Genomic DNA, 14,460 nt, shown 5'->3' with positions numbered 1-14,460 from the left:
TTTCTGCTAGACAGTCTTTTATGAAACCCTGATTCTAGTATGTACCTCTGTTTGTAGAGCCCTTCCTGAGTGCCAGGGACTGTACTGAGTACTTTTTACTTTCTTTTCATAACCTTTTATTTTTTTCATATATAGGTACGTAGCTTATGTAGATACATAGTTGAAAAATCAAATGGTATCACAAGATTTATAACAAAAAATAGCAGTCCTCTGTTTCATCTTGGCCATCCTAGCCTCTCTGCATCCTTGGATTACTCACCAGGGACTGCTCCCTCCATCTCTTAGCTGATTCCTCATCTCTGCTTCCTTCTGCATTTCTATGTCGTATAACCATAGGTAGCAGTTTCTAATCTATCTTACTTCCCAATTAGGAAGATGAAGGTTTAGTTCTTCTTTGCACAGCTGTTTCCCTCTCCATCTCCCAGCATAGTTAAAACACAACTTTGGTTAAGATCAATAGTAGAAGTACGTATATGTTGTTTGATTCCTAAATCTCTGCCTTACTTTGCAAAATTCCTCTCAACACGGTAACATGTATCTGGCAATACATTTCCTTGGACGTCTCCTTTCCAGAGCCCCCACCTCATGGTCTGCTTCACACTGGCTCCTCCTGATGTTGTCTGAGGCTGCAGATGTACCCCTTCTGGGTACACCCAGTCTTCGCTGCTCGGTGTGGTGGAGCCCTGGCTTCATGGATTCTATGTCTTCTGCTTGTGGCTTACTGCCCAGCTTTTTCTCCAGTAGCTTCTTGAAGAAATTGTGAACAAATCTTTCTGACCTTCCAGGTCTGAAAATGTTCTTTTCTAGAATTCCTGTTGAGAAAACTGATGTCGTTTTGACTTCCAGTTCTTTTTTAAGTTTTTTCTCACTAGAAAAGTTTAAATATTCTTCTTTTTAAAAAATCTCCAGTACTGTTGACTTTTACACTGTATCTTAAAGGATCTTCTCGCATTCAGTGTGATGCCATGTGTAGGTCCTAAGGGGAGAGTCAACATTTTTATGCACTGAGAAAAAATTTTTTGGACAAGGGAGGTTGGTGGTGAATTAAAATATGTTCTTCTAAAACTTCTGTTACTTGGACGATGGACTTCCTGAATTGTTTCTCCATTTCCCATCTTTTCATAAATTTGTTGGCCTTCTTCTTGGCCGTTGTTTCCTTTCCTTTGTCTGTTATTGTTGTTTTACTAGAGCTTCCAGAGGAGTGGAGAATTGTGTGGGTTTCAACCCACTAAGCATCTGGAAAGTTGCATAATCCTTTCTATTTTCTTGTTGAGACTCCCTGTCAGCCCAAATGTAGCTGTGCCTTTTATATCAAATAGACTTTGAAAAGAAATTCATGAGGCCGTGTGGCGATCACTTTGTACAGCCTTCCTCTCCAGAACCGGAAGTTGCCCTCTTAGAGGATCCGGGCTTCCAGGGCACCTCCGGCCTTGAGGTCGTGTCCATGTTCCTCACCTTTAGTGTATTCCTGCACCTCCGGCTCACAGACGATCTGTCCTTTTCGCTTACTGGCTCATTTTCCCCTTGGGCGCTTTCTGTGATAGTATAAAAGAGCTCAGAGGTATTCAGAGCTAGTTCTTTTTTCCCTCCATGGGGCAGGCCCTTCCGTCACCCTGGTCCTTTTTGGGTGCCACGTGTTGGCAGTCTGTTCCTCTGCCCCAGAGCAGGACACCACACTGCTCGATGTGGGCTGATCTGCCCAGGGAAGGCTACGGTGGAGTTAGTAGCTCCCGCGTCCTAGCCATGATTATCTGTGACACATTTTGAGATTACTTGTTTATTACTCACAGCATAATAAAACTTTATGCTGAGCTTATAATTAACTGAAATCTTCGAACTTGTTTAACAGTTTTCTTATGTCTGGCAATCCCCTCACCCCATGGTGTCATATTTTTCAGTTTTTATTTTAAAAGGACTTTGCATTTATCCCCGTTTGGGTTGGTTTCATCATGTCAGAATTTTAAAATACTGACTCACTTGTGTTTTCTGTGCATTTTTGTCAAACTTGGCATCCTGGTCAGTTTACTCTGATAGAGCCACCGGCCACAGTGCCGGGCGCCTCCATTGTTACTACCCACGCTCTTGGAGCTGAGTGCTGTGTGCCAAGTGAATCTTTTCCTGCCTGTGAACACATGCGGGTCCTGCTGATGAGTGTGTCCCGAGAGCCATGAGGTGACAGGTCAGCCTGCTCCAGGCTGGCCCGGGGCTGGCTTGCGTCCTTGATGACTGCTGCTGGGACCGGCCACTCACCGGCTTTCTCTGGCAGTCTTGTGGCCACATGCTGTGCTGGTAAGAGCGCAGACCTGGGAGTCCACCTTTAATGGGAAGTTGCTGTATTAGGCCTTTTACTGTACTGTGGAATAGCTGGAGGAGACTTTTTTGTAAGGGGCCGTGAAGACTGTTCGCCCTGCCCGTGTCTCATGCTCGGCAAGGAGCTTGGACACCTATACGGTCGCAGCAGTCCAGGCTGAGACTGCCTCTTCCTGCATGCTTGGCTGCATGCTGGTGAAACATTCCCAGGGAGTGTCAAGATAGCCTCATACATATGCCTGATGATTATACCCATTCTGATGAAAGTTTGCTGGGCAAGAAAGATGTTAGGTTAAAAAAAATGGGCGGTGGGAGGGCTTTAAAATTTGCGACCAATTTACTATTTCTGTCTTCTGTTACAGAATTATAACCAGCTCCAAATTAAGCAGGATAGTTAGCTCACTCTTAATCTGAAACTTGTCTTGCTTTGCTCTTCCTTCAGTGGCATCTCAGTCTCCTCTAGGATTTGTATATGATTGGAAAAGGCTATTCTCTTTGGGCACCTTGTTCGTAGTGGATGATGAATAAAAAAGGGGCTACTTGCTTCAAGTTGGGTGACTCAAAAACTGCATAGAACTGCTTTGCTTTCACTTAATAAAAAACATGGGTGAGTTGGATTTTCTGACTCATTCCTCCACCCTGTGTTAGTACAGAATTCTCTTTTTCTGTCTGTGCCATTTTCATACCATTCCTGACTTGCTTAGGACTAACTTTCCTCCTTACAGTTTTATTTCGTTTACTGTTTGGCCACGTGGCGTGGCCTGTGGGATCTTACTAGTTCTCCCACCAGGGATTGAACCCTGGCCCCAGCAACAAAAGCTTCACGTGCTAATCACTGGACTGCTGGGGAATTCCTGTCCTTACAGTTTTAGTTCCTAATCATTTCAGACGACGGGTGTTCTGGTTGCATCACGTTTCCCCCTGCTCTCCAGTTACGTGTCACTTCTTTCTGATGTTCGAGTCACATTTATTGACAACTCACTTGGTGTCAGAGATTCAGAGAATGCTGGACACTTAAGATGGAAAAGCCTGTACTTGGAACTTTCTGATTTGACTTTTGTCATATTCTCTTCTCTGCACTGTGTCCTCCCTTTCAGTTTGCGCGTGTACACACACACACTCCCACCCCCCGCCGCCCCAGCAGACGCCTCTGTCCAGCTGGGTTCTCCTTGCCTTTATTGCTCTGGTCTCTGATGAGGCTCCTGGCACAAACCTGATTGCTGTTGTGTCATCCTCATTGCTTGTTTCTTTTCCAGTCCCTTAGTTTTGCTTTAAAAACACACACCCACACGCACACAACTTGTTCTTGTATGTATAAGTATGTATAAGTCATGCTTCACATCTACTTGTATTGAAGTTTTTGAAGCTGTGGAAGTTGTGCACAGAAATTCATGTTCACTTGAATTTTCATAATGAAAGTTCGTAGAGGAACACTTCAGTGGACCCAGTGACGGGAGTGACACTGGGTGTTTTTAATCGGCATTTGGCTATTTAAATAGAAATGAGAAGTGGGCGCTTAAGGTCACACCCTTGCCTGTCCACAGCATCTCAGAGGTGTATTTGGAGTTAGCCCCAGTGCGTGGCTAGGTATTTGCTTTGTGTATTTCCCAGGTGGCTCAGAATTCCAGAGGCAAGCCATAAATCTGATATATAAGTATACAGCTAGGAATTTAAAACATGAAAATTAGGCCTTGGGGGAATTATGATTGAAATTGGAGAGTGGGGGGATAGTTATTTAGTGTGAAATCTCTAGGATTTCAGGAACGGAATACCTTGCTTTTCAAAGAGGCTTTTGCAAGGCTTCAGCATCCTCTGTGAGTTGAGCCCGTCTCTGGGTTACCTGCTCTCTGCCTGGGCTTGCCCTCGCGCATGCGTCTTTCCTCTTCAGGGTGTGTCAACTCTAGAGCTGCTCTTGTCGCCTTGCTTCACTTGACTTCCTGTCTCTGCGAGTGGTGAACAGTGCCTGCGGTGTCCCAGCTGAGCGGTTCTGTCTTCAGCACTCCTTGCCCTCGCCCTCATTTCATCCCCTTCTCGGCCTTTGTGGGAGTATGATGTGTGTGTGCACCACAGCTTCCATTTCATTTCCTTTGGCGTTTCCCTCTACTTCTGTTCAGAGTCATCTTTTTCTGTGTACTGTGTTTAATCTTTGCTATCACTACCTTAATGGGTTTCCCAGGTAGCTCAGTGGTAAAGGGATCTGCCTGCCAATGCTGGAGACACAGGAGATGGGAGTTCGATCCCTGGGTCAGGAAGATCCCCTGGAGAAGGCAACCCACTCCAGTATTCTTGCGTACAAACAGAACTATCTTAATGTACGTTATCTCAGGTAGAACAGCCTGGCTCCCTCCTGCGCTGCACAGCCAGCCTGCCCCACTCTGCTGTGTGTTCCTGCGTGGCTCTTTGAGAACTGGTTGCCTCAGCTTCCCTAGTGCCTTCTGTAAAGGCTCTTAATTCTTGTCATTGGGACCTTCTCCCTGCTGTGAGTTCTTCAAGTTACGGGTCTGTCCTCTGAGCTTGCAGGATCACCTACTAAGTCCTACCTGTGTTTTGAGCCCAGCTGAGGCCTCATTTTCATGAAGTCTTTTCTGGCCAGGCTCTTCTCCCGGGAACTCCCTTTCTGCAGAACAGGCTTGCAGTTTGTGCTGTTCCTTTTCTGTATCTTCTCTGTTGTCAGTGTGTTGTGCTCTTGAAGAAGGAAGGCAGCGTTTATCTTGTTACTCTTGCATTCCTCAGTACAGTGCATAGTAGTGCCTTAAAAGTACTGGCTGATTAACGTAGTGCATATTAAATGCATTCTGCTCCTTTACTGTTCTCACAACCTGAAGAAGTCCCAGATCAAAACTGGGAAGAGGGTCTGGAACATCTGCATGGTAGGAACTTGGTTTCTTTTGGTGTGCTCTTCGGAAGAAGCAGTTTTGGAGCAAACATAACGAAGCTGGCCCCGAGTTTGTATTGTCCTCTCCTCTAAAGACATCGTGTTCGCAGCGGCGCTTGATTCTTTGCTTTGATTAGTCGAGCCTCCAGGTGGGGATGAGGAGACAGTTGTGTGAGTTGCGTACCTTTGCTGAGAATGGAGAAGCAGCTACTGGGTAGATGTCCCAGTCCACTGTGGTATTTTTCCTTAGTACTTAACTTAGTAGTCAGAGGCCACATGACTCTTCTGTTGCGTGTTTCTTCCTTTTCAAAAGGAAATTACAGCATCTGCCTGCAGCGTTGCTATTGGGGGCAGTTTATCAGTAACGTACTCCCTTCAGAGTGACTGTGTCCTCCTGCTAATAGGTACTTTCCTCTCTGTCCTTTGCTGGTGGTGCACCTTCCTTGGTGGACAGCGTGAGCAGTCACCCGCCCTTCTTGAATCCAGTCTCCCCCATTTGGCTCTAGTCAGATGCCGCCCAACTCAGTTCCCTGCACACCTGAATCCCAGCCCAGGGTCCCGAGACCCCAGGGGTCTGGACGGTGGCAGCAGCAGGTGAGCCAGTAAGAACAGCTTTGGGGCAGCTCGGCTTGTTCACTCCATCCTGCGCCAGGCTGCTGGTCACCTCGGCCAGCACTTTGGGTAGATGTGTCTGTCTGTCCCCATGGGATAATAAGCAAGTTGTTTTGAATCTAAATGGAGGCAGTGAACACTCAGTTTTCTCTCGGACAAGTGGGGAATCCAGTTTTATTTATTTATTTTTAAAATTAATCAAACATTGTTTCCCAATATGTTTGAGGGATCAAGGCATTATTTTCCTTGGTATTTCTGAATTAACTTAGAAAATGAAGTGACATTCCCAGAGACATGCACCTATTTTAAAGTTTGGTCAGGTGTATCTTTACCAGGAATGAGCCACTTGTAGCCTTCCTGATTCCAGCTATCATCCTCCTTTATCTCATGGTGGAGAATTTAACATTTTACCTTTTATCCCTACGAGTATCCCTAGATTTCAGAAGTTAAAAAACAGTTCTAATTTTCTTGTGACTTATTTTTTTGAGTTAAGAATGTCTAAGTTGCTATACATATATATATATATATATATGTGTGTATGTATGTATATACACACACTTGAGAATAAAGATGATTTCTCAGATATGTTTATGTTTTAAAAGAAAGGAAAACCATGGCCCATAACCTCTCCTTGCCCACCCCACATTGGCCCTTGTGTGGAAAAAGCGGTTAACTATTGACCTTGGCGGTGGAAGGAGATGGGGAGGCTATTTTAGTACCAGGAGAGAAACTTTGACTCCCAGCTGTAGCAATCACGATTGTAGCTGTCTTGTTCCTTGTGGCCACGTGTGACTCTTGACCACCTGAAATGTGGCTGCTCCAAATCGTGAAGCGCTATGGAGTGTTGTCAGAACACGTAGAATTTAAGACTTAGTACCAAAAGAATTACATGTGGAAATAGTAATGTCTAGATAGATGAGGTTCAGTAAACACATTTAAAATTAATTTTACCAGTTTCTTTTTTACTTTTTAGCTGCTTTCCCTAGGCAACGTAATTCTCCCAAAAGAGAGAAGGGGGGAATGAGAGGGTAACAGGTAGGAAGGCTAGGAGTCTCCAAATGGAGGAAATAGACTGCACATGTCAGACATCTTTTCTCTCTCTCTCAAGCAGCAGGAGGAGACAAACTATAAGTGTCAGATTTTTGGCTTGCCTGGTAGCTCAGCTGGTAAGGGATCCGCCTGCAATGCAGGAGACCCTGGTTCAATTCCTGGGTTGGGAAGATCCGCTAGAAAAGGGATAGGCTACCTACTCCAGTATTCTTGGGCTTCCCTTATGGCTCAGCTGGTAAAGAATCCACCTGCAATGCGGGAGACCTGGTTTGGGAAGATCCCCTAGAGAAGGGAAAGGCTACCCACTCCAGTATTCTGGCCTGGAGAACTCCATGAACTGTATAGTCCATGGGGTCTCAAAGAGTTGGACACGACTGAGTGACTTTAAATGTTAAAAAAAAAAAAAAAATTGGGCTAGTAGAACGTTTAAACTTGCATAGGACTTCCCTTGTGGCTCAGCTGGTAAAGAATCTGCCTCCAGTGTGGGAGACCTGTGTTCAGTCTCTGGGTTGGGAAGATCCCCTGGAGAAGGGAAAGGCTACCCACCCCAGTATTCTGGCCTGGAGAATTCCAAGGACTGTATAGTCCATGGGATCGCAAAGAGTCGGACACGACTGAGCAACTTTCACTTCACTTCAGGACTCATTGCAGCATGAGTGATGTTTCTGTTAGTGCCAGCTCTTCTCTTTCTGTGTACCATGGATCCCATGGTCTTAGTTTTTTTGAATGTTGAGTTTTAAGCCAGCTTTTTCACTCTCCTCTTTTACCCTCATCAAGTGGTTCTTTAATTCCTCTTCTCTTTCTACCATTAGAGTAGCATCATCTGCATATCTGAGGTTGTTGGTACTTCTCCCTGCAGTCTTGATTCCAGCTTGTGATTAATCCAACCTGGAATTTTGCATGAGGTACTCTGCATAGAAGTTAAATAAGCAGGGTGACAATATAAAGCCTTGGCATACTCCTTTCCCAGTTTTGAACCAGTCCGTCGTTCCATGTCTCATTCTAACTGTTGCTTCTTAACCTGCATACGGGTTTCTCAGGAGACAGGTAAGGTGGTCCGGTGTTCCCATCTCTAAGAATTTTCCACAGTTTGTTGTGATCCACATAGTCAAGGGTTTTAGCGTAGTCAGTGAAGCAGAAATAGATGTTTTTCTGGAATTCTCTTGCTTTCTGTGTGATCCAACGAATGTTGGCAGTTTGATCTTTGGTTCCTCTGCCTTTTCTAAACCCAGGTTGTATGTCTGGAAGATCTCAGTTCGTGAACCGCTGAAGCCTGGCTTGAAAGATTTTGAACATAACTTTGATGGCATGTGAAGTGAACCCAATTGTATGATAGTTTGTCCATCTTCGGCATTGCCTTTATTTGGGATTGGCATGAAAACTGACCTTTTTCAGTCTTGTGGCCACTGTTGAGTTTTCCACATATGCTGACATACTGAGTGCAGCACTTTAGCAACATTATCTTCTAGCTCAACCGGAATTCTATCACGTCCACTAGCTTTGTTTTTGGTAATGCTTCCTGCTTGACTTCACACCCCGGGATGTCTGGCTCTAGGTGAGTGACCACACCATCGTGCTTATTCAGGTCGTGAAGATCTTTTTTGTACAGTTCTTCTGTGTGTTCTTGCCACTTCTGAATCTCTTCTGCTTCTGTTCGGTCCATAGTGTTTCTGTCCTTTATTGTGCCCATCTTTCCATGAAATGTCCTCTTGGTAGCTCTCATTTTCTTGAAGAGATCTTCAGTCTTTGCCATTCTATTTTTCCCTCTATTTCTTTGCATTGTTCACTTAGGAAGGCTTTCTTATCTCTCCTGGCTATTCTTTGGAACTCTGCGTTCAAATGGGTATATCTTGCCCTTTCTCCTTTGCCTTTGCTTCTCTTCTCAGCTATTTGTAAAGCATCCTCAGACAAACACTTTGCCTTCATGCATTTCTTTTTCTTTGGGATGGTTTTGGGTTTTGGCCATTGCCTACTGCACAGTGTTATAAACTTCCATCTGTAGTTCTTCAGGCACTCTTGTCTATCAGATCTAATAATCCCTCGAATCTTACTCATCACCTCCACTGTATACTCATAAGGGATTTGATTTAGGTCATATTTGAGTGACCTGGTGGTTTTCCCTACTTTCTTCAATTTAAGCCTGAATTTTTCAATAAGGAGCTCATGGTCTGAGCCACAGTCAGCTCCAGGTCTTGTTTTTGATGGCTGTATAGAGCTTCTCATCTTTGGCTGCAAAGAATATAATCAATTAGATTTCGATATTGACCATCTGGTGATGTCCATATGTAGGGTTGGCTCTTGTGTTGTTGGAAGATCATGTTTGCTATGACCAGTATGTTTGCTTGACAAAACTGTTAGCCTTTGCCGTGCTTCATTTTGTACTCCAAGGCCAAACTTGCCTGTTACTCCAGATACCTCTTGACTTCCTACTTTTCCATTCAAGTCCCCTGTGATGAAAAGGACATCTTTTTTGGGTGTTAGTTCTAAAAAGTCTCATAGGTCTTCTTAGAATGGGTCAACTTCAGCTTCTTTGGCATTAGTGGTTGGAGCATAGACTTGGATTACTGTGATTTTGAATGGTTTGCCTTGACACTTGAGATCATTTTGTCATTTTGAGATTGCACCCAGATACTGCATTTCAGACTCTTTTGTTGACTCTGAGGGCTGTTCCATTTCTTCTTGCCCACAGTAGTAGATATAATGGTCAACTGAATTAAATTCACCCATTCCTGTCCATTTTAGTTCACTGGTTCCTAAGATGCTGATGTTCACTCTTGCCATCTCCTGCTTGACCACATCCAGTTTACCTTGGTTCATGGACCTATCATTCCAGGTTCCTATGCAATACTGTTCTTTACGGCATCCGACTTCACTTGCATCACCAAACACATCCACAACTAAGTGTCATTTCAGCTTGGTCCCAGCCTCTTCATTCTTACTAGAGCTGATAGTGATTGCCCTCTGTTCTTCCCCAGTAGCATTCTGGATACCTTCCGACCTGGGGGCCTCCTCTTCTGGTATCATATCTCTTTGCCTTTTCATACCGTTGGTGGGGTTCTCCCGGCAAGAATACTGGTGTGATTTGCTATTCTGTCCTCCAGTGGAGCACATTTTGTTAGAACTCTCCACTATGACTCGTCCATGTTAGGTGGCCCTGCACGGCATGGCTCATAGCTTCATTGACTTATACAAGCCCCTTCGCCGTGACAAGGCTGTGATCCATGAAGGGCAAAAACAACTCTAGGATTTTTCAGAAAGATGGAGAGTAGTTTGATTTTATAATTTCTCTCTTTGTTAGTATTGATTTAAAAGTCTGTGATTTGGTTTATGTAAGAAATTGTGTTCCCTCTTATCTCTCAATCCTATTGAGGTGTAGCTAGGATAAAAATTTTTAAAGAGTACTTATATTTACTGAAAATGAGCTGCTGAAGTTCTGACTCCTTTCAGTTTTTTTCTGAGTATCTTAGACAATTTTCAAAGGGCTCTGTTTACCTCAGGGCCCCTGGCAGTTGACCTTTGTACCTGTTCATGCCTAGCTTGATTCTGCTTCAGAGGTCAAGTTAGAAGTTAGGGGCAGGCCGGGGGTAACTGATTGACCAGTGCTGTTTGCTTCCAGTCCAGTTTGCTGTTTGGCTGGAAGATAAAATAATGTTTGTTTAAGAGTCTCCTGTGGTTTTATTTTATTTTCAAGCCTGTAGTATACCTACTCAATTTAAAGAAAATGCACTGTGGAAATGTGTATTTTAAGGTGTCCTGATTTGAAAAATGCTATTCTAATTTAGGATAGTGTAGAGGGAAAAGAGTTAGGCATTTTAAAACATTTAGGATAGTGGAGAGCAAAAGGAGTTAGGCATTTTAAAACATATACTTGCCCAAGAATTCTTTTCATATGTATAGTAAAATAAGTATGAAGGAACATGACATTGTGGGCTCAGGAGATTGGAGGAGATGACTGGGTGCGTAGGCTGTCCTCCTGGATCCCAGACCAGGTGTGTGGTGGCTCCTCATCCCATGGCCTGGGGCTGGCTCTCAGGTGGGCGGGCAGCATTCTTCCACAGGTTGACTTGGGGATGGAGGTGCCTTCCATCTTTGGGCCTTACTGTCTGTCTCAGGGTCTTTTTTGTCATCAACATCCAGCCAGATGAAAAGGAGGCCACCTGGAGGTTTTGGTGGCTTACAGCACATTGGAGAAAACTTTGTCATGTGGCCATACCTACCTGCCCAAGAAGCTGGGGATGTGGTCTAGGCAAGTACCCATGGAAGGGAGAGAATGAATCTGTAGATAGTCCTGCCTGGCACCACGTGGCTCCCGCCCCTCCAGGCAGTTGCAGAGATGGCAGAAAGGAACGTGAGACGGGCCACTTCACTTTGCTGTGAACTACCAGATAGTAAGTGCGCAGGCCCCCGTGGTCGCTGTCACGCAGTCTCATCGTTAGCAGCCCTGTTGTCTTTAACAACCCTTTAAAGGTGTCAGAGCCCTTCTTAGCTTGCAGCCTGTGGGCCAGGTTTGGTCTGTGAGCCAGAGTTTGCTAACACTTGTTATTTCAGCACCACTGATGATCAGTTTTTTCTATAAACCAGTATATGATGAGTTACCTTTATAAGGTTAAAATTTTGGGAGTTATTTTTTAATTGATGTAGATACATGACTATATCTTGATCCATATTTTAGTAGTTTGTGGCCATTTACAGTTCTCAGTTGATGATCATGAGTGTGTATCGTGTTTATAATTAGCCAGTCGTAAGGGCTCTATCAGATTTGCTTTTGTGATTATTTGTTAATACTTTTCTTTATATTTTGCCTTCATCTGTGGGATTCCAAAAAAATGAAAAGACATGCTACTTTAAATGAGACCTAATTTTTTTTAAGACTTAAGACTAAATTATTAACTACATCCAGCTTTCTGACTTCCAAGTGGAGAGACTATTAGATTATCAGAAATTTGGCTTATAGGTCAAAATAAGCGTATACAGGAAATGGCAACCCACTCTAGTATTCTTGCCTAGAAGATCCTATGGATGGAGGAGCCTGATAGGCTGCAGTCCATGGGGGTCGCAAAGAGTCAGACACGACTGAGCAACTTAACTTTGCTTTTACTTTGGGACCCGATGACAGTGGGATGGGACATGAGAAGGTATTTGAGGATCACTAGTAGCTTTTCAGTCAGTGACTGTGCTGAAGTATTTAAAATAAGCATGGTGAACTATTTTGTCAATCTGTAGACATCCTAAGATTTAATTTTCCATGATAAACTTTGAAGACAAAGTGAACACTTCTCTTATTAAGGTGATCTTACTATTTTTGTTTCTTTGTTAAGAATGGCATAGGTTTTACTATTTTATGACTTTCCGATTTTCAGCTCTGAAAGTGCTATTGGGGCTAAAAGTTCTGGTTTGTGGTGGTTATTTAATGTAATATTCTGGAGAGTACTGCACACCTAGGTCTCAATACTTGTCATTTGTTGTTGAGGTTACTAGTTCTGTGTAAGAATGTATTTCTCACCCTGAAGAAAAGATTTATTTTCTTCCTTTCCCAGCACTAAATTCTTTAAGTATGGGTGGGTTAATTTTGCAGGTTAAAATACCAAGTTTTAGCATTCTTTCAGCATTTTCAATCAGAATTTTTTGTTATCTATAAAAATATTTTCTGAGAAGGAAAATGTCTTACCAATTTTACTTACTTAGAAGGTACTTTATAGATTCACAATGAAACTTGTTTTTCTCATGTGATTCAAGTTGGCATTTTAGACTGTAAAACTAAATGGAAATTTGAAAAATTAATACGTGAAGTTGAAGTTTTATTTAAAATATCTCTGCATTTTGTTTAGACCAGCATGTTTTGGAAATTTGATCTTCACTCATCATCCCACATAGACACACTTCTAGAAAGAGAAGATGTAACGCTGAAGGAGTTAATGGATGAGGAAGATGTTTTACAGGAGTGTAAAGCACAGAACCGCAAACTTATAGAGTTTCTCTTAAAAGCAGAATGTCTCGAAGATTTAGTCTCATTCATTATTGAAGAACCACCTCAAGACATGGATGAAAAGATCAGATACAAGTAAGAAAATTCAATCTTCTGTTTAGGGTGGGGCCGAAGTGAAGCGGGGGCAGGTTATATTACTATTTTGTTGTCCAGCAGCTTCTTAGGGCTGCCGTAGACCAGGTACAGAGTGTTAAATGCCAAGAGGGACGGGTTCAGTGGAGCAAACAGCCCGCTGTAGAGCCAAGTCCAGGGAAACCACAGGAATTGTTAAATGAATGTTCTAAATTTCCACCAGAAGGTTTTGTCTAAGGGCAAAGTGCATTATAAACAGTGATAAAGTTCCTTAAAATAGTGAGATGATCCAAGTAAATATTTTCTCTTTTTTTGCAAATAGGAAAACAGATTATGTGACTGTCAAGATCACACAGCACAGCCGAGCCAGAGCTTGTTTTATGAACAGTGTTACTGATTATAAATTGGATCTTTTGTTAACTGAAAATAAGGGCACGGATCTTGGTGAACGTTAGTGTAGCTGAGTGTAAGCAGCTGGCCCCTTGGATGAGTACTGTGGGTCTGTCTGCTTCAGCACTGGTTGTGTCGGCTCATAACGCTTTCCAGGGTTCAGACGCCCGGAAACTCGTTGTAAATACTCCATATGTATTTAAAGCATTGGGGTTTCACTTGGTTGTTTTTCCATCTCCAGCTCTTTTGAAATATTTGGCGTCCCTCTCCGCCTGCAAATAGAACTAATTCAGGAACAAAACAAAAGCCATTGATTATGCATTAAACAAGTTTGATGGCGTGGGAAGAATTATGACCTATGGTAAACTCGCGTTTCTCCCTCAGCCTGCCCCTCTCTTCAGTTATCTTTCATTTCTTCATGGGGAGAACTTTGTTGTCAGAGGAATAATGCTTAGTGGTGCCTTCAGGTTGCTCATGGCTTGGATCTTCAGGGGATTCATGTTCTCTGCCAGCCATTAAGATTGTCAGCTGGCATTCAGTTGCACATCCACTTGGAGATCAGTACTTTAGAAGAGGAAAGAAATTTGGTGGCAGAAATACCTGTGTACTTCTTTCCTCAAAAACAGAAGCTTCATGCTTTGGAATTCCCTTCACAGTGCACCTGCATGTGTGAGAGCTGCTTGTCAGGGGGCTCATCCTAGCAGGAGGCCCCCTGGGAGGAGTGTAGCCCTCTCCTCCTAGAGCTCCAAGAACGTGGACAAAAGGCCACCCTTCTTGGGTCTGTTTCCTCACCTGCTGCATGAGGCAAAATACTTCTCTAACTGGGGAAGAGTAGGTGTGCCTTGTGGAAATTGCTTATTTTACCAGAAAGTAGTCATGGCATCTCTTGTGTTGCCCTGCCAGTGTTTTGTGCTTCCTTGGAGGTTGCAGGAGCAGGTGTGTTTCCCTGGACATGCTGCCTTTGGTTGGCACCATTTTGAGAGAGCGTGGCTTGAGCTGAGCGGAGCAGCTCTCTGCTGAGCCTCTGGCCTGGACAGAGCCACCAGCTCCGGTAGCTGCACGGAGCTGGCTGACTCAGAGAGCTGGACTAGCACAGAGCAGTTTCTCAGATGGGACCCGAAAGCTGCTCGGGGTTAAGGTGGACTGTAGTCGTCTTAAGGAAATT

General features: G+C 43.7%; 1 protein-coding gene across 23 annotated transcripts in view; it reads left to right on the top strand.

The window, feature by feature from the left end:
• The window catches only part of PPP6R3 (protein phosphatase 6 regulatory subunit 3), a 124,527-nt gene that overhangs the window by 42,643 nt on the left and 67,424 nt on the right, over nt 1-14,460 (top strand). For all 23 annotated transcript variants that reach the window (XM_055580614.1, XM_055580613.1, XM_055580612.1 and 20 more), the window contains one exon: nt 12,676-12,908. In XM_055580614.1, coding sequence (XP_055436589.1) covers nt 12,682-12,908 — 227 coding nt within the window. In that variant the 5' untranslated portion in view covers nt 12,676-12,681. The remainder of the gene's footprint in view (nt 1-12,675; nt 12,909-14,460) is intronic.

The sequence above is a fragment of the Bubalus kerabau genome, chromosome 5 (assembly GCF_029407905.1).
Source record: "Bubalus kerabau isolate K-KA32 ecotype Philippines breed swamp buffalo chromosome 5, PCC_UOA_SB_1v2, whole genome shotgun sequence".
NCBI lineage: Eukaryota > Metazoa > Chordata > Mammalia > Artiodactyla > Bovidae > Bubalus > Bubalus kerabau.
This window is presented reverse-complemented; position numbering and strand designations above follow the sequence as displayed.